This window comes from Pogona vitticeps, chromosome 9, assembly GCF_051106095.1.
Source record: "Pogona vitticeps strain Pit_001003342236 chromosome 9, PviZW2.1, whole genome shotgun sequence".
NCBI classification, from domain to species: Eukaryota; Metazoa; Chordata; class Lepidosauria; order Squamata; family Agamidae; genus Pogona; species Pogona vitticeps.
The window spans coordinates 21,316,579-21,337,628 of NC_135791.1; the positions used below are offsets into that span (position 1 = coordinate 21,316,579).

General features: G+C 40.9%; 1 protein-coding gene across 1 annotated transcript; it reads right to left on the reverse strand.

Annotated features, from left to right (window-relative positions):
• Positions 1–917: 917 nt before the first annotated feature.
• On the reverse strand, positions 918–20,498 carry LOC110089617 (uncharacterized). The gene is made up of 8 exons (XM_078380306.1): positions 20,362–20,498; positions 18,906–19,058; positions 17,343–17,474; positions 8,432–16,053; positions 7,043–7,147; positions 4,531–4,680; positions 2,469–2,612; positions 918–1,315 (listed from the first exon to the last, which is right to left on the reverse strand). The coding sequence occupies exons 4-8, from the start codon at positions 8,496–8,498 to the stop codon at positions 1,092–1,094; spliced, it is 690 nt and encodes a 229-aa protein (XP_078236432.1). The 5' UTR covers positions 8,499–16,053; positions 17,343–17,474; positions 18,906–19,058; positions 20,362–20,498; the 3' UTR covers positions 918–1,091.
• Between the last annotated feature and the right edge of the window lie 552 nt (positions 20,499–21,050).

Sequence of the window (21,050 nt, forward strand, 5' to 3'; positions counted from 1 at the left end):
CCTGTGCGCCTTCTTGAGACAGGCTGGACCTAACGATCTGTAAGATTCTAAGTTCTAAGATGACAATAATGATGATCACCATCATTATCATTCAAAAATATCAGGCACAGTCAATCAAAATTATAAAAACATTGACATACAACAGATACAAGTTTTAACTTAAAACCTAAGTATCCATTAAATATTGGAGTAGAATGCATGCTGTTCTTAATATTGCCATTTTTGTAGCTCGTATGGTGTTTGTTGTTGTTGTTGTTTAGTCATTTAGTCATGCCCGACTCTTCGTGACCCCATGGACCAGAGCACGCCAGGCCCTCCTGTCTACCACTGCCTCCCGGAGTCAGGTCAAAGTCATGATGGTGGCTTCGCTGACCCTCTCCAACCATCTCGTCCTCTGTCATCCCCTTCTCCTCCTCTTGCCTTCACTCTTTCCCAACATCAGGGTCTTTTCCAGGGAGTCTTCTCTTCTCATGAGATGGCCAAAGTATTGCAGCCTCAGTTTCAGGATCTGTCCTTCCAGTGAGCACTCAGGGTTGATTTCCTTTAGAATGGATACCTTTGTTCTCCTTGCAGTCCAGGGGACTCTCAAGAGCCTCCTCCAGCACCACAATTCAAAAGCATCATCTGCATATCGGAGGTTGTTGATATTTCTTCCGGCAGTTATGGTGTTCTTTGGTGTTATATCTGAGATCTACAATTGCTTATAGTAGTTTGTGAAATTTCTTGATATTGTTCCCAAAGCCCAGATGGCTACAGGGACCACTTCATGTATTTTATTACTACTACTACTACTACTTTTATTAAAGTGTTGTGTGTAAAATAAAAATATTCAGGAAAAATGCATATGTTATGGATAAAATAGACTGACTTCGCCATCCCTATGGAGAAGAGAAAGACAGCCAGGGATCACACTCAGATAAATTTAGCCAGGTAACCTTTATTTATATTTAAATCTATACCTCACTTGTTTTCGAATAAGCATTAAAAATATCAGTTTGCAACGAGATCATCATTACGCCTTAAGCTGTCCAAGATGCTAGCTGGCTCTTTCTTCATCAGGAAAAGATTTTCACAGCCAAGACGCCCAAGAATCATGGAAAGAAAAAAGCACGTCGAGGACCAAGGTCTTTGTAGTCCAGAGTAAACGCGAAGCGTCGCTTGGCTGCCAAAGCGCTGTTGGCGGGTCGAAAGGTGACTTTGACAAATTTGTAGGTGTATACTTCCGACGCAATTGTCACTGGTGCTTTCTCAGAGATGTCACCATCATAGTCAGTACGAGCGCAACCTTTTGCAGCGAATGGTATTTTAGTGGGACCTAAGGCACAAGAAAAGATTTAAGTGTTCATTTAAGGCACAGAAGAGGCTGTATTTCTTGAGAATGCTCGGGAAGTGAAATTTATCTCAGCATTTACTTCTGTCCTACTATCGTAGCACCATTGAGAGTGTCCTAACCTATGGCATTCTGGCATGGCTTGGAACTAACTCTGTAGCGGACAAAAAAGCTCTACAGAGAACCATTAAAATTGCCCAGAACATCATCTAGCTACCAGCCCTGGATGACATCTTCACATCCCGCTGTCTGAGGAAGTCACACAGCATCCTGAGAGACTCTTCCCATCCTGCTTTCAACTTTTTTGAACTGTTACCATCTGGCAGAAGATATAGAACAATTAAGACTCGGACCACACGTTTTCTCAATAGTTTTTATCCCAGAGCTATAATTGCACTTAATAATGAGCTTAAAGACCAACAGTAGTGAATAGTTAGTTGGACTGTGTTACTTGGCCTGCAGTGTAGATGTTTGTATTCTTAGTGGGGGATTTTAGTGGGTGGGGAGTGTTTGGGGATTTTTTTATGTGTGTGCATGTGGGTCTGGTCTCTGGGTGTCTGTGTGAATTTCGTTGTATGGGTATACTATGTGTATACTTGCAGTGACAATAATTAAATTTACTTGATCTAAAATGCTTACAAGAATTATGTTATATATCTGTATCCTTTTCTAGTGTGAGCTCTCTTGAGTCTGAGGAAAAAGGTGGAACAGAAGTCCATTAAATTAAACTAAATTAAAACATTTATACATGGCTTTTTAAGATCACATTCTCAGAAGGCGACAAGCTTCAGATGAAGAAATAACGGTGCCTTCAGTGGTTCACGCAAGTGTCCAGAGGGGGGAAAAACTGTTCGATAGGAAAACTGTCTGAAATCTCCAGAAAGCTGGAGCTGTGGAGGAAATAATATCCCATATTTCTCTTGCAAAGAAATGGAAAAGCCCTCTCTGATTTTATTTGTTTATGCCTAGTCCTTCACATCTTGTCCTTCGTAGGAGAGATGCTCCAACTTATTAATCATCTTGTCTGTTTTTTTCTGAAGGTCACTCAGCTCTAAACCTCTTTCACAGCAGCCACACACAAAAAGAAAGGTGAGCAAAGAGAGGAAAGAACCTTAAAAAGGAAAAGAATAATAATGACCTTCTGACATTTCCCCGCTAATTACAGCACATGTTATGAAATTTCCTCGGCAGGATACGGTCCCATTGTCTTTGCAGCTGGTATAGCCTGGCTTGTAGCATTTGGGGCATGTTTTTCCATTCAGGAAAGCTTCCATGTATACATCTGCAAGATCCATGCAAAACAAAGAGTGAGCTCTAAGATCCAGAGAATCAGTCCCAAGTTGACAGCACAGTAATTTTCTAGAGCTAAGCACCTTTGCCTTACTCCCATTTTCCTAACTGGCATCTTATGGCCCTCTGGAGTTTCTTGGATATTAGTTCTTAATTTGTCATGCAAGCTAGATGTGATGGAATATGATTTTCTCCACAATTCAGTATCCGGCTGCAGAGCCAGACATTGGGAGTTCAATTCCCCACTGTGCATCCTGTGAAAAGAACAAGCCTGTGTAGCCTTGGGCAAGCTGCACAGTCCCAGAGCATCCCCAGAAGAGAGGGAACAATAAAGCACTTTTGAGTATTCTCTACCAGGAAAACCATAAAAAGGGTCTCCGTAAGTCACAATTGACTTGACGGTGCATGATTGTTATTAAAGTTACAGCTGGCTGGATAGCTCAGTAGTAGAGGTTGGTAGTTTGATTCCCCACTGTGGTTCATATGAAGTAGAGCCAGCTTGCGTAGCCTCGGGAAAGCTGCACACTCCTAGGGCACCTCCAGAAGAAGGGAAAGGCAGACCACTTGTGAGTATTCTCTACCTGGAAAACCCTGAAAAGGGTCACCATAAGCCAGAATCGACTTGACAGCACATGGTGATTATTATTAAAAGTGCAGGGACCCACAGTAGTGCTTCGCTAGACGATGATAATCTGTTCCACTGAAATCGCTGTTTAGCAAAATAATTGTCTAGCAAAAAGCATTTCCCCATTGGAATGCACTGAAACCTGTTTAATGTGTTCCAATGGGGAAGAATCGTCGTTGTCTAGCGAAGATCGGCCATAGGAAAGCCGCTTTGCGAACCGCCGATCAGCTGTTTAAATCACTGTCTTGCGAACCTTAGGTCTCGAAAACACCTGTTTTGCGAGCACGGAGGGAGTTGTCAAAATTGTCGTCTAGCAAAAATCGGTTTGCGAAGCAGGGACCAAACATTGTCCAGTGAAATTCCCTCGTAGGAATCACTGTTTTGCGAATCGCTATAGCGATCACAAAAAGTCAATGTCTAGCTAAAAAACTGTCATGCGGGGTAACTGTCTAGCGAGGCACCACTGTAATTTCATTTTCACACGGCTACATCCAGTGGCCTTGGTAACATCTGGTAAAGCACACACATTCTCCATCCCTGGTTTAGTTAATAGGATGGGCAGATTTTCTCTGCTCTTCTCTACAGTTATTCTCATACTCTGATACCATTGTGGCTCCATCCCAATGAAATTCCAGAAGGGCATCCAAAGGACTCACAAATTGGTTAAAATCATGCTGTGCATTTAGACGAAAGGTCTACCTTTTAGCTGCCTATTGCTGTATGTTAACAAATCTCTATAGTCGTTATCTGCCATGCGACTCATCTGAATCGTTTTAGAACAGGGGCCCATGTTAGTCTGTGCTAGCATATTAGGCAAAAACAAAAGAAAAAGACTTTCTCTGACAGATGAGGAAGTGGACTTGTCCACAAAAGCTCACGATAACATATAGCACTTTCTCTTTTTATAGTGGCACAACTTCTTTATTTTTCCATTCCTTTTTTTTCCATCTCAGTTAATCTCTAACCGTTTCCAGCTACACAAAGATTTACCAGCAACACAATATTTGGGAGGAAAAGATAAAAGACAGAAAAAAACAAAGATACACACAAAGCAACCCAATCTAATTTAGCCAAACATCAGCATCTTTCCTGGGAAACAGACATACATGTTGAGTTTTACAAGTTCCAAGTTTAAGTTTATTGTATTAGCTAAAAGCCGTCACAATTGTTTAAAATACAAATATAATATTATAATTTTATAATATATAAAATACAAATACAACACCACTGCACTAGTAAAGAAGCAGTATATATACTGGAATGAGATTCAAAAGCAGTTACGTACAGTCAAATGAAGGCTGGCAGTCTGTATCATTGCAAAGCCGAGAAGCAATAGACAGGCTTCCTTCATCTCCAAAGTCAAATCTGAAGCTGTTGTTCACGTGGTCTGCCGCCACTGCGCAGGACTTGTAAAAGCCTATTGATGTACTCTGATCTAGTGAGGAAAGTATAGCAATTAACCAATCCTGTTTCAACCTAGGATTGAAAAAGGAATTAATTTCAACCCAGTTAACATGTCTTGCTCAATGGGAGAATGTGTGAACCCCATTCAAAGGCATGTCTTACGAAAGAGGTGTGCCAAAATCTGGACACATTTCTGTGTTGAAAAGAAAAATAACCAGCCTTAGAACATAACGTGAAATATTATGCCCATGGGAGTGTGAGAAACACACTAATGTTGAGACCAAGAGGTCTTCACTTGGTTTCATGCCTATGTGACAGTGGCCAAAATCCTGTTGCCCAACATAGTAAACATCGCTAGGGTAGGCCTATTGAATCAATAAGGATTTGGTGAGTCAACTCCCCTACACGCTCCATATGGGCCAACTCTTACTGTAACTTAATTTAGCATACTTAGTGACAAAGCATAGGCCCATTTGAATCCATGAAATTCATGATGGAGTTGTCTCACTAAATCCCTTGTGGTTTGATGAGTCTGCTTTAGTACAATTTACTACACTAAGCAACAGGATTTTGGCAACTGTGTGCAAAACAGGACTACCCAAGAAACAAACCTCTGCAGTGTAAGGCAGGTGTGAATGATAGGTTCATTCTGGCTAATGGGAAGGATTCCAACTTTTGAGAGGACTAAGGATGCAAGTTTTGGATCAGAGCAATTTAGATTCGGCCAAGTGTAAATATTACCTTTTTTGCCCAGCATTCAAGGATGTGAACTTAGGGTCTGCAAATCAGAGCTCCTGTTCAAAGCAAATCTATCCCAGGCTAGAAACAGCTCCTTGCTTCCCATTTCAGGTTGTTAATGAGAAATAAGTGCAGAAGAATTGGTTCTCTGAGTCAGAAACATCACCAGGGACTAAATTCAATCACTTGTCTTATGCAAAGCCCCAGCCTCAGTCCATCTGCTTAGTCCCGGGGCTGAAATCCTGTCTCATAGTTGTGCAAAAGGTATCCGTTTTCAGGGTGAATTCCCATAAATTATGAAATCTCCAGAGGTATGATTCATTGCACCCTGGGCTGAGTGACTCAGTGTGCAAACAATCATGCTTGTGGAGATTGCTTTAACTCACGGCAACTTTAAATTAGAAGTTACAACTTTTGCACAACAGGGCGTCAGCCAGTTGTCATCTATGCCAGTGGTTCCCAAGCTTGGGTCACCCAGGTCTCCTTGGACTGCAACTCCCGGAAGCCCGGGCGTCACAGCTGGTGGTGAAGACATCTGGAAATTGCAGTCTAAAAAGCACCTGAGCTACCAAAGGTTGGGAACCACTGCTCTACAGCAGTGGTCCCCAATCTTGGGCCTCCAGATGTTCTTGGACTTCAGCTACCAGAAATCCTGGCCAGCAGAAGTGGTGTTGTTGAAGGCTTCTGGGAGTTGTAGTCCAAGAGCATATGGAGGCCCACAGTTGGGGACCACTGCTCTACAGCACTGGTTCTTAACCTTGGGTTACTCAGGAGTTTTAGACTGCAACTCCCAGAAGCTGTCACCACCAGCTGTCCTGACTGGGGTTTCTGGGAGTTGCAGTTCAAAAACATCTAAGTGACAAAGGTTAAGAATCACTGCTCTACAGGATAAATGCAACCTCCAGGCAAATTGAAAGAATCCCACTCACCTTTTTTGCTCCCCCCTACCAGCTGAAATATTTTGCTTCATAAAATGGAAGGATGGGTGGGGGTTGGCTGAAAGCACTGCGTAGTCCTAACTGTTTGTATAGGTATATTCCACATTTCCTTAAAGAAGCATAAAGCGCCATATATTTATAAAATCCCGGCCATATGATGCACAGAGAAACCCACTTCTTTTTCAGTGCAAGCTCTAGTTTTTATGAATAGGCCAGAAAGGGCTTTTTAATTTAACACACTTCTGAAATCAATTCTTATTCATTGCTTTGGGCAAAGTGAAACACACCTCTGTTGCATTAGATACTGCCTTCATAGTGAATTGCAGGTTTCAGATGGCAGGGACACTGCCATCCATCCATAATAATTTTTAATTTTTTAAAAAAAACTTTAGCACTGCATCGCTGTAGTGATATGCTACTTAGAAGGAGCAAGAGAGAGAGAGACTTTATATCAGAGTAATAATTTTCAAAGTGAATGTGCACTGCAATACCAACGTTGCATGACTGTAAATTGATTTAAAACACATGGGAGCTGAAATGTCAAGGGGAACCTTTGCCTAAGAGGTCATCAACAACAACAACAACAACAACATTGTCATATTCAACAACGGCAGCCGCAAAGTGGAATCAACACAATTATGGATTGCAACATGTGAAAGTGTCATGAACTGGAAACACCTAAGTTACTAATTGGTGCATAGATGTGCACACACTTACCTGCTGTCAGCTCATTTACATCTTTCACACCGATGCAACTGTCCTCCTCTGCGGTACAATCAACTGTTCCACTGCCTCCACAGCCTCGACCACTGCAAGAACATACTAGAGAGAATGTGAGGAAGTGATTATCATCATCATCTTATTTGACATGCCTGGTCCTGCAATTTCCTCTTCATCCTGCCACTATGCTTTTTGCACAATGAAATGGAATGGTTGAGTTTCCAGATTTAGAATCGCTCACTACATCTGTGAAATGCATCTTCAGGAAACATGGGTCCACAATGAAGAACACACACAATGTCAAGTGTGCTTAAATAAACATTTCCAAAAAAAAAAAACCCTTAATTTGAAGACCTAAATCCAACCTTAAGTTCCAATTAGAATTGCTATTTTTAAGGACTGTCAAGCCAGATGCAACTTATGGTGATCTGGTGTGTTGTAGTAGATAGATTTGACAGACTAAGACTCAGGAGGCCTGCCTAGGTTCAAATCCTTACTCAACCACAGAAATACACTGGGGTGTGGGAGTCCGGAGGCAGTTCGTGTCATTCTGCCAACTCCTGTGGCATTGCTGGAACCAGTTGTATTGGCTCATGCCTTTCCATTGGACCATTTCAGCAACATGGAGAGGGGGGATCTGCTGCTTGGGTAACAGCCTATCCTCCATATTACTTTACCCAGGCTTCATGCTCTGGAGAGGACACTTCCCAATACAGAGCACGTTGCCATAGTCTCTTGAGACTGAAGGATGTGGAACTGGACTGGCATGTGCCGCAACAGGCTTAAAGCAGAGAAAGGGAAATTCTCACCCTCCAGATATTGTTGGATTCCAACTTCCTTCAGCCCCAGCTAACAAAGCCAGTGGTCAGGACTAACTGTTCTAGGTAAACGCCATTGATTGCCAGTTGGGTACATATAACAGATCTGTTTTTCCAGTTTCATGATCATCTTGATTGTTCTAATGCCAGGGGTTTATTTCAGTGAAAGACCAATCTTGAGTCACTTGAGTCTACCATTCTAACAAGAAGAGGCATCAAGCTCCCGCAGGATCATGAAGCTGAAATTAATGACATGGTGGGATCTCACACCATACCATAACCTTCAAGTAACAGATCTGTTCAGAGTACATCCTTCGGCATTCTAAGCACTCAGCATTCTTGAGCTTCAGTCAATGTGGAAAATACAAGAATCTTAAACTGAAGGGGGTTAGGCAGCTAGCTAACCAGTCACTTGCTACTACCAGTCCTCCTTCATTCCCACTGCTGTCATTCCCAAGCAGAGCTAGCCTTGGTATGTGCCACCCAAAAATATTAGGGAACTGCCTGGCTTAGCTGGGGCAGAAATGTCCCAGAAACAGTTCAATGCCACCCAGAACTACCAGCATACCTGTTGGTCCTGCCGTTCCCACTACAGCGAAGAGAGCAGAGAAGAGGAAGAAGGCAAGGAGATCCATTGGAACGCTCTGTCTGAAGTGTAGGCAAGTCAGGTTTAGTTCTCTAAGACAATAAGAATTGCTCTAGAGGAGGAAATTATAGTAATGGGTATCTCTCACATTATAAAGGGTGACTGGATCCCTCTGAGTGTATTTTCCCTTAAACATTAACCTTCTAGCTCAATCAAGGGTGTGTCTAGGAGTAGACAGCTGCTACACCATTGTCATCACCTTGAGTAACAGGAAAAGTATGAACTGCACAAACCCATTTCTTTCCCCCGCCCTTTTTAAAATAAATTTATTAAACAAACATCTGACCTATACAACATAAACCTTATAGTAGGCATCCTTCAGTCTCGAGAGACTATGGTAACGTGCTTTGTATGGAGGAGGTGGAACAGCGTCTAGTGTGGCTGAGGAGGCCATTTCGAGAGTGACCATCCTTTCCACACTGAAAACAAATACAGTCTGTCCCCTGTCCAGCTCCCTGGTTTTGCTTCGACGCTGTATGAGAAGCTGGAATCTCCTCTCCAGAGCACAAAGCCTGGGTAAAATAATATGGAGGATAGGCTGTTACCCAAGCAGCAAATCCCCCGTCTCCCCGTTGCTGAAGTACAGTAGTCCAATGGAAAGGCAAGAGCCAATACAACATTGCTGCTGTAATCATTATTACTATTAAGTCCTTATTTTCTTTCAACGATTGATCCTTCTTAACCAAGTTCAATAAAGCCGTTGATGGGGATATTTGAATATTTAATCCAGTTATTTCCCTTATTCCTTTAAAAATTTGTGTCCATTCTTGCTTTCTTGCTTCACACGACCACCGCATATGTATATACGTCCCCATCTCTTCTTTACACCTCAAGCATAGTGATGATACCTTTTTTATTATTATATTCAGTTTTACCAGCATTAAGTACCACCTCCATTTTACCTTATAACAATTTTCTTTTATCCTTACAGACATGTTCTTCATAATTCTTTGGTCCGACATTTTATCCCATTCTTCTCCTATTACTTCTTTATCCACATCATATTGCCACTGTGTTTTTTATCCTTGTGTATCCTGTTTGACCTGAATTAATAATTTATATATTTGACTTAGTTTCCTTTCTTTGTCTTTTCCTCCAATTTCAATCTTTTTTCACTAATCCAATTTTGTCATTTTTCTACTTTTCCCTTCCTTACTTTTCCATTCCCTGGTCCACCTTTCTGTTTGAATCATATTAAACCAAAAAAACACAATCTCCTCCCAAAATCTCTTTTATCTTTCCTTTACCTCTCATCTTCTCCATCCAGTTTTTTATCCTATTTATCCTTTTTTAAAAAATATATTCTTAAGAGTTTTTTTAAAAGATTTTCTGGAAAATTCTTTAAATCCACCACCTGGGATAAAGGAGAGATCAGTGTGCTCAATATACCTCTAAACCTTTTCCAATTTTCTAACATATTTTAAAGGAAAGGGTTCTTAATCTTTTTAATCTCTTCTCCAATTTTTTCTTTAGACAATATAGTTTCAATTATTTCTTGCTTACCCTGTATTTCTATTTCTGTCCAAATTAAATTTTTATCACCTTTAATAATATCTGGAATATGCCTGAGCTGATTTGCTGTATAATATAATTTTAAATTGGGTAATCCAAGACCTCCCTTTTTTGTGTTACATTCCATAATTTCTTATTAATCCTCACTCGTTTATTTCCATTGCAATAACAATTTATCATTATCTGCCATTCTTTCAGCTGTTTTTCTGTAATTTTTATAGGAAGCATCCAAACTATAAAATTTAATTTAGAAATAATTTTCATTTTGCATAATGCCACTCTACCAAACCAAGAAATATTTAATTTCTGACAATCTTTTATCCTTCCAGATATCTCTTGTTTTCAATCTATCCAGATTTATTTTAATTATATCCTGTAAGTTCCAAGTAACATCAATCCCTAAATATTTAATAACATTTCCCATTTAACCTTCAAATATTGTTTTCATTCTTCTTTTCTCCTCATCCGAGTGATTTAACAATAAACATTCTGACTTTCCCCAATTTACTTTTAATCCCGTTATACCCTCAAATTCCTCCAAATGTGATTTAAGCCTTTCTGTTGTTTCTGCTGGATTTTTAACTATTAGTAATGTGTCATCAGCAAACAAGTTTACCTTACCATTTTCTTTATGTTCTATGCCTACAATCTGTTTATCATCTCTAATTATCTGTGCCAATAATTCTATTATCATTGTAAATAATACTGGAGATACAGGGCAACCTTGTCTTGTACCTCCGCCTAGGTGTATTGTCTCAGTTATTCCATCATTAACTATTACTCTAGCTGTATTCTGTGAATATAATTGGTGAATTATCTGCCTAAAATTAGGTCCAAACACTAGATATTTAATTAATGTCTTTAACGTATCCCATTCCACCGAATCAAATGCTTTAAATATGTCTAATGATAGTATTCCGGCTTTAGAGTAAGTTTCTTTAGCTAAATGCATTACATTAAGTACCCTTCTCATTAAATCTGACATTTGTCTGCCTTGTAGAAATCCATTTTAGTCTTTTTCAATATAACTCCCCATATTTAATCTCTTTGCCATTATTGCCATGAATATCTTAGCATCTTGATTTATCAGTGATATCGGTCTATATGCTTCCATATTTATTGGATTTTTATCTGATTTCAATATTAAAACAATCAATGACTCTTTCCATGATTGTGGGATTTCTTCTCCCATTAATATCTTATTAAATAAAGCTTTTATCTTTGGTATAAGAATCTTTTTAAATACATTATAATATTCTGGACCTAATCCATCTGTTCTGGGGGTCTTTCCTATCTTTAAGTTATTTATAATATCCTCTATTTCTTTATCAGTAATTAACTGTTCTGTTTTATTTTTATCACCCTCTAACAGTTTTTTTATTAAAATTATTTTAAATATAATCTTCAATTTTCATTATAGAAGGATTTTTACTGGCATATAAAGTTTTATGAAATGTTGTGATTCTTTCATCTTGTAATTCTTTTTCCCATTTCTTGTAAATCTTGACTCATGTTTCCCACTTTTCTTACCCATCTTTTCCATTTTTTGCTCCATATTTTCCACTTTTTGACCCATATTTGACATTGTTTGTTTCATTTCCACAAACCCATTTCAAGGTCACTATTCAAAGGAGAACATGGCTGGTTCCAGGTTGAAGAAGGTCCAGGGAAATGTAACGTTTGGTAGCTCTTTCCTCTGGTCATGATAGGGCTATGTCATAGCAATAACAGGAACGACAACAAAAAAGAACAACGGATGAAGATAATCTAAGCGGCACCTCAAGTAGTGGGCCATTTTTTAACTAATGCATTAAAGTTGTTATTTTAAAGAAGTACACACACAGAGACAAATCTGTCCTGCAAATGTGCAAAATCTCTCTGAGACTAATGAAAAAATCATCAGCATCCTGCAGTGAGGAAGCAAGATCACAAGGTTTCTTATTAACCACACAAGGACCTTCGCCGACATCATTCTAACTTTCCAAAGCTTTATTATATCTCTTCCTAGGCTCAGAGCACATGGAGGGAAGGGTTAAAGATCTCAGATACATAAATTTATAAAGTTATATCTACTTACTGGTAGTGCCCCATAAATCCCCATGTCTGTGGATTTATAGACTCTATGAATTTTGTTAAACATTAACTCAACTGTTTTACATCAAGCTGAGGATAGGCACACCAATCTTCATTTTCTTATTGCTTTGTCTTTCCTGAACAAGCAGGCATTTGGACAGAATTTAAGTAAGTTTGATAGATGTGTAATGCTTGGAAGAATTGCTGTATTGCTCAATGTTTTAGACACTGGGCTGCGGAGTCAGAGGTTGGGAGTTTGAAACCCTTGTGTGCCTTCTAGGGGCCAGACTCAATCAATAAGCTCCATTCCAGCTCTGCAGTTCTATTGTTGTTGTTTAGTCATTAAATCGTGTCCGACTCTTCGTGACCCCATGGACCAGAGCACGCCAGGCCCTCCTATCTTTCACTGCCTCACCGGAGTTGATTCAAATTCATGTTGGTCGCTTCAGTGACCTTGTCCAGCCATTAGCCTGCAAGAGAGAGGGCACGTGAGGGACAAGGGACAAACCAGCATGACATTTCTACAGCAAGAACAACAACAAAACCCCATCTTAGCATATGAGGCAAATTTTCAACTAATATGCTTATTCCTGTCAGTCTTTGCCATCTCCAACCCCACCCCACCCCTTCTCTCTGCTCTTTTTTGCTCTTAAAAAGCAAAGCGTGCTGCTTATATACCTCCCCATAGTGCTTCAAGCACTCTCTGGGCGGTTTACAAGTTAATTATGCAGGCTACACATTGCCTCCGCCCCCCAGCAAGCTGGGTACTCATTTTACCAACCTCAGAAGGATAGAAGGCTGAGTCAACCTTAAGCCGCTGCCTGGGATTGAACCCCAGGTCGTGAGCACAGTTATAGCTGCAGTACAGCAGTTTAACCACTGCGCCACGAGGCTCTTGTGTGGCTATCTGTTTTCTGTCTCCTGTGGGAATGTTTGCCATAAGACTCAACCCCAAACATAGGCCATAAATTACTGCACGTGAGATGTAACCACACACTCAAGGATCTTGAAGTCCATGAACATTATGAATGCTTTACTTGCAAATTCAGTATTTCATTCTGTATTTCATTTTATTCCATAGATCTGAAGACGTGGATGTGATCCATGAAAGCTCACATTAAAATATAATAGCCACATGTTTTTGTCTTGTCTTTTTGTTTTATTTTTTTTTCTTTGGATTTTGCCTGATATGCTTACACGGACTAACACAGCCACCTCTTCCAAACCTATCTTAGCAGTGGGTCTTATGGGAAAAATGAGTTTCATTTACAGCAATTTGTTTTACAGCCACCATGACGAAATCACTTCATAATTTTGCATGCCTGTTGTACTCTGGAGCCATCTTTGGAATCTCTAAGAAAGCACTGTCGTGTTTCCCCAAAAATAAGACAGGGTCTTATACAGTAGTAATTTTTGCTCCAAAAATGCAATAGGGCTTATTTTCAGAGGATGTTTTATTTTTTCCATGTACATTTATTCATCGACATTTATTCAAATACAGTCATGCCATCTTCTGGTTGCTGCACAAGGGTGGAGGACAGGGTTTCACTTAACTAGGGCTTATTTTTGGGGTAGGGCTTATATTACGAGCAACCTGGAAAATCCTACTAGGGCTTATTTTCAGGTTAGGTCTTATTTTTGGGAAAACAGGGCATTAGAAATGGCTTCTTTTCAATAACCCTGTTCAGAAGTTGACACAAGCAGGTTTCCCATCTTTAATTCCATTCATTTTCTCGCTTTTTAGCACCAGGCCTGTTCAGTCCCACTGATGCAGTTTTAAAAAGTTCCATTTCAAATGTTTCCTTATTTCCATGTATATTTCCCAAAGCTTACTTATTTTGTACTTTTCTATGGAATGACCTCAGCCCCTCCTTCTTGTAGCCGAAGGGCTACCAAAACCTGGGCATGCAAAAAGTTTCCTCCCATTGGAACTGGCAAAAGAGAAGTGAATACAGCAACTGTACACCATTCCAGGAAAGAAATGGTTACTGAATGTCATAACCTCTTTCTCTAATGAAATCAGTTATAAGTAGATATTGTTACCCTGATAACATAAGCTACATAAAATTATAAATACAAGATGTGGCATAAAGTTTCATTTGGACTTTTCCTCTCCTACTAAGCTGATGGCATTTCTTATTTCTTAACAAAAGATGCAGTGGTGAAACTATAGTCAAGCCTCTCTGCTCACAACCTGAGTTTGATCTCAATGGATTCAGGTAGCGGGCTCAAGGTTGGCTCAGCCTTCTATGCATCCAAGGTCAGTAAAATGTTTATCCAGTTTGCTTGGGTGGGGGACAAAGTGCTGTTTGCATAATTATGTTGTAAACCACCCAGAGAGTGTTTTAGCACTACGGGGTGGTATATAAGTCAAAACAACAACACTGCATTTCTCTCCTGTCTTTGCACAACTCAGTAGGACCAGAGGAAGCGGAGAATCAAGATGTAAATGATATGATATGATAAATGTGGTATGAAATGAGATATGATATGAGATAGCAGCCCCCTCACTTACACCACCATTATAAAGTAAGTTAAAGCCTATTTTCTCATTAGGGCCAAAACTGAAATAGGGGCTTAGTTCCTGAATAGTTTGTACGGTTTATCAATGAAGCATCTGCTGTCTTTTTATTTCTCCTTCATATTTCCTTTCTCTTGTGGGTTGTTAGTTAATGTCCTTCATCTTCTACTACCTTCTTCCTTTGGTCTTCACCTCCACTCTCCTCTCACTGTGCCTGGTGATGTAAATGTGTCATTTTTTGTGGTATTGTGTCATTTTTATGATGCGGTGTAGCCCAGAACAATTATATTTGAAGAGATTCTCTCTTCATTAGAAATGCACTAGATTGACTGATTGACTGACTGACTGATTGATTGATTGATTGATTGATTGATTGATTGATTTGATTTGATTTGATTTGATTTACATGCCACCCATACTACCCAAAGGTCTCTTTATGCCAGTTCTGTTAAGATGATCCTTTCTATCATAGGTTCTGTGGGACTTGGTGGTTTTGACTCTACAACGATGCTTACCAAATTAGCCATGTCTATGTCTTTTTCTGGGACACAGAATCCCATGCTTTTCTTTGGCCACATTATGTTAATCAGTCAGTGGTTGTTTATGATTGGATGATGATGGTAGCAGCTCTCAAGACAGGCACTCTTCCAGCCTCCATCTTGATTGCTCCACAATGCATTGTCAGGCAACACCGAATACAATTTGGGAAACCAAAATGGAAGGCAATGTACTATCACAATGAGTTCACTATGCTGTAGGAAAAAGTAGGCACAAAATTTGAACCAGGAAGCTTTTTAAGTGCCACCTGAGATGTAGTGTATGGGGGAAAATGTTAAAAGAAACAGCACAGCATTAATGTAGAAACGGAAGCCTATAGTGGACATCAGCAGTTCCCTGGCAGGTTGGGTCCTGGCGTTGACTCAAATGTACATGGTGCTGCAGTCAAAAGTGGGAACAACCAGTAATTAATTACTATGGCACGTCAGAATTTGGTGGAACATAGTCTACGAAGAAACCATCAGATTGAGATGCAAGAAAGATATCTGAGGAGTCCAGTTGGAAATTGTTCCATGAGAACAACGTGCTAAAGATCTTTCAGGAGCTTTATTGTTATTTTTTTTTAAATCAGGAAGTATCCAGAATATTTTCTCTTATTACATTAATTTAGAAGGAGATTGCTTGTACACAGATTGACTAGACACTGCCCACATGGGTTAGATCAACAGTTATTGGGCACGTCAGAAGAGAAGCAAACAGCCCACTGTGAATGGGATGTTTCCGTTTTGGAGGAGATGCTTGTAGGTTTAAGTAGCTTTACTGCACTCTGTCTTTGTCACCTTTTCAAGGAACAATCCTGGAATTCCAAAAATGCCTGGTTTATCAATGCAAGTGTGTTTGGTTCCACAACCTCGTCTAACGTAGGTCTCGTTCTTGCCACCTGCAGGATGAGAGAAAACAATGAGCTCCAGGTATCTGCTTGGGATCCAGAATCCAGCATGGAGGTCCCTCCACTCTTGGCATGGTGACCTTATTGAGGACCTCTAAAACTTTGTTGAATGGCATTGCTTCCCCCTCTTTTTTTCATACTAAATGTTATCTTAAGATCTTCCAACAGACTTCCAACCGACAATATTGTGGCATACAGAGAGGAACAGGGTTGTAAGTCCTTGCTTCTCTTGATGCTGCAAGTGAGTATGAGGAAATGCAAAAAAAAAATTCTGCTTACTTTTAGATAGGGAGAGTTAATTTTTGGTAATATCAGTTGGACAGTTTTCCAGTGGTATCCACTGGACAGCTTTTACATAGATTGTGTATCTCTGGTAGCTTACATAAACTATATCCACTCATGTGTTCCTATGCAGATTAAGAAGAATGGAAGCAATGAATGGGTAGTTTGAGTCTTTTAGAGAAACAATTAACCAGCCATTCTGCCCTTGTATGTGCACATGCACATGATTTGCATTTTAAATGGAAAGCACATTGGAGTTTACACAGGCTGATGCAGAAATACTGGTCAGTATCCTGTAGGCTGTCTCAGCTGCAGTAGACCCATTCACATTGAGCAGAGGTTCTCAAACTGGGGTGCCCAGATGTTCTTGGACTGCAAATCCCAGAAGCCTTCACGACTTCCTGTGCTGACCATAATTTCTGGGAGTTGCAGTCCAAGAACACCTGGGGACTCATGTTTGAGAACCACTAGAGTAGAGAATATCCATGGGCGTCCTTCCTTCCTTCCTTCCTTCCTTCCTTCCTTCCTTCCTTCCTTCCTTCCTTCCTTCCTTCCTTCCTTCCTTCCTTCCTTCCTTCCTTCCTTCCTTCCTTCCTTCCTTCCTTCCTTCCTTCCTATTTTATCTTATTTTATTTTATTAGATTTCTACCCCGCCCATCTAGACCCAAAGGTCTACTCTTTATGTATTTGTTGACTTACTTATTCAACAATTGATTCAAGGCATATACTATCTAGGAGACAATAATAATAAGATACTGACCTTACTATCCAATAGTTTTGTAATCTCTCTCTGGGCCAAGAAAACAATGCTATGTTAGCTGACCACTCCTGGGGTCTAAAAAGCTGATGGACTCCAGATGGTAGAATCGTCCATTCATCACTGTTAAGTTCTGACTTGAGTCTTATCCATCAGGAGGATTTATCTCCAATTCTACCTAACCCTGGCTCCAGATGCCCACCCAGACAATGTTGTTAAAATCTGAAGTTAATGTCTCTACCAGATTCGGTATAGCCAGCAAGATAGAAACAGTTGATTTCTCGGCCATGGCAATAAAGTTTGTCGTCAATGCTGCATGTGGAACTCTTGAATCGAGGGCACCACAGGCGGTTTTGCTTGCCTAGCACAGGCACTAAGAAAGGAAATAAAACACATCAGAGAGGTTGTTATGTACAGGTTCTTAGAAAGCTGATTCTGAAGCCTCTGAAAGAGACAGACCAAGTATGGGTGAGAAGAAAGTGACTCATTAAGTCTTGAATATCCTAGGCAAACATCAGTCCTACTCACATAGCTAAGGTGGTCACAATTAGTGGTAGGACAAACATTTCTAATGGATTCAGTGGTCTTAAAGAAAGTACCAAAGGCAACCTTCTTGAGACTTTGCGTGAGAAGAAATATACCTCAGAATTCCCACATACGTGAGGCTTCCAGGCCATTTGGTGAAGCAACGCTCACAGAGCAAGGGCTACATTTTAAAATAAGAAGAGTGAAAAAATGTATATGGGGTGGGGAGGAATATACACCAAAGTGTTTTGGTCCTCAGAAGAACATTCTATAATTCGATAAAATATCAAAATTAATCAATTTATGGGAATGGGAAGGTGTTTAAAAACTTGCATAAATTTCAGTCAAGGAAGAAAACACTAAATCTGACAACCCAGTAGAAGGCAGAAAGAAATTAAGGGTGAAATTTGGTGAAATGTGAGAAAATCTAAACTGAGAAATTGTCACATCCCTCACAGCTACGTCGAATTAGCTGACACAAAAGCCATATTCAGGAGCTCGAAACTGGATAAAATGCTCACATGTAGAGAAGAGAGTTCTAGATCAGTGGTTCTTAACCTTTGTTACTTGGATGTTTTTGAACTGCAGCTCCCAGAAACCCCAGCCAGCACAGTTGGTGGTGAAGGCTTCTGGGAGTTGCAGTCCAAAACTCCTGTGTAACCCAAGGTTAAGAACCAGTGTTCTAGATCAACCCCTTCATGATGACCTTTCCCTCCCTTTTACATATGGAAGGCAACTTATGGGAAAAAGGGAAACCTCTGTTATTCATGGGAGCTGTCCATGGAAAGTATTCATGGGAGCTGTCCATGAAAATCAGAAATGTGGCTTTCAACTGGCACAGGGAACCCCTAGTGCAGTGTTCCCCAACCTTGGGCCTCCAGATGTTCTTGAACTACAACTCCCAGAAGCCTTCACCACCACTTCTGCTGGCCAGGATTTCTGGGAGTTGAAGTCCAAGAACATCTGGAGGCCCAAAGTTGGGGACCACTGGCCTAGTGGACAGTGGAGCAGTCTTTGTTCATGCTTGCTGTTCTCCACATTGAGAAGAGAGATGAAACCAGGGATGGAGGAAATGGAACTGTAGTGCTTCTCTCCATAGATGAATGCTTGAATAGGGCAAAGGCTATTCAGGGAGCATTTCAATCAGAAAAGAAGCCACTATCAAGTAAGGAGTTTGAGGACCCCTCGATTCTGCCACAAGACAAGGCAAATGGAGGAGGTGACTGACGGACCATCATGGGGAAGGTCAGTCTGGCAGTTGAGGAAGCTCAGAACATACATCTCAAACCTCCTTTGTTACAACGGTCCCAACAGCAGCATTCCGAGTTGCTTCGTATGCGCTTTTTCAGGTCCATGGTGATGGTCCAAGGCCCTGGAGGACAGTAGCTGAGCTTAGTGCATCCTTTGTAAGTGACCACTTTCCGCACCTTGTCTGGTTACAGAAGAAAGAGAAAGGCAGTGTAATGAAGCCGTCGGGCTGGGCCTTGGGAGCACCAGATACTTACCTCCAACTTCCTTTCTTTCTCATCTGATCTACTTCACAGGATTATCTTGAAGAGAAATCATGTGCAAGAACCAGATGTGCCACTCCATGTTCTTTGGAGGGAAGGCAGGTTATATAAGCATCGTTAACCCGCTAATTTATTAATTGAGCTTTCTCAGGGAGCGGAGTCACTATGGCATTCAGTCTCCATATTCTATTGCGTTTCTAACCCACGAACCCTTGGAGAAATTTAGCTAATAGCTTATGATGGGCTCATGAGCAACATCTAAGGACCTTCATCATCAAATACTCTCCCAAGGGCATACCCCTGACAACCCTGGAAGCCTCCTGAGCCGATTGCTAGTGCTGCTCTTTGCTGACACAGCCTGATCATCTGGCTTCTCTGAGCAAACAGGAAGCTACAGGAGCACAGAGAATAGAAAGGTCTTTGCTTATCAGCTTCAGAGTGGGACAGGACTATTTTAATCAATCAATAAACAGCAGGAAGAATAATATACAGTCGTGTCCCGCTTTATGATTGCCTCGCATTACGACAAAATCGCATTACAACTATGTTTGTGCGATCGCGATGATCGGTTCCCTGCTTCGGGAACCAATTCTTCACAAAACAACTATTTTAGAACAGCTGATCAGTGGTTTCAAAATGGCCACCCGGTAAATAAAATGGCTCCCCGCTGTTTTCTGGGTCGGATTCCTCACTGCACAGGCACCAAAAATGGCTGCCCTATGGAGGATCTTCGCTAGACAGTGAGTTTCCAACCCATTGGAACACAGTGAAGGGGTTTCAATGCATTTCAATGGGCTTTTTATTTTTGCATTACGACATTTTCGTTCTACAGCGATTTCGCTGGAACGAATTAATGTCGTAATGCGAGGCACCACTGTAAACTACTTTGATCCCTCTTCTTACACAATGAATCTATGCAGATCAGGACACTATGGGTATGAATGCATATGAGAAATTCACATTTAATTGCTTTGAAGTTGTACCGGTGAACCCGGGTTTCCTTCAGGTCTGTTCATATTGAATGGCCACAAAGATAGGAGGACTTTTCTAAACAGCCTTGTTTGCACCTTTTTAGTGTAGCTCTCCTGTAGCCCTGCAGGAGACACAGTTACAGGAGAGCTGCCTTAATAAGCTGTAAACAAGTGGTGAATGGCAATGTCCTCCTCTTGTTTCCTTTTCTTCTTCTTCTTGGAGTCTCGGTTCCCTTGTGGAAAAGCCACTTACCTGCTCTGGTCTCTATTGTGAGAGTGAGGCAGGCATCTTCTTCAACACCTGTACAGTTCTGCAGGGGCCCAGAACAGAGGTCACTGGCACTTTTGCAGTGCTCACAAAGAAGACAAGTTCCTAAGAGAGACAAGCAATGGATTGCCATTTTGTGGGTTTTAGCACATGGGACAAGCCCTTTTCTATGCATGGTTTCTGCAGTATAGAGGTTACTTTTAAATGATGATGTGCCATCAAGTCAATTCTGACTTATGACAACCCTTCCAAGGTTTTCTAGGTAGGGAGTACTCAGAAGGGGTTAACCATTCCCTTCTTCTGGGAGCATCCTGGAACTGTGCAGTTTGTCCAAGGCCAGGCTGGGTCTTCTGTGAGACACAATGAGGAACTGAACTTCAACCTCTGGTTCCGCAGCCAGATATTTAACTCACTAAGCCAGCCAGCCAGCTTCCTTATAAATAGGGATGGGAAAATTCTCAGTCTTAGGGTGTGATCACACAAGGAAATAAATAGCAATTTGCACCACTTGCGGGGCAGTTCAGTGTGATTCATTTCCTAGAAATCACATGACATCCAGGGAAAAGGTGCTCCAGCCTGACCCCGGTTCAGCTATAGGGTATCTACTTTGAAGGGTTCAGCTGGAGTACACTGCTGGACAGCTCAGTGGCTTCAGTAGAGAGAATGAAACCACG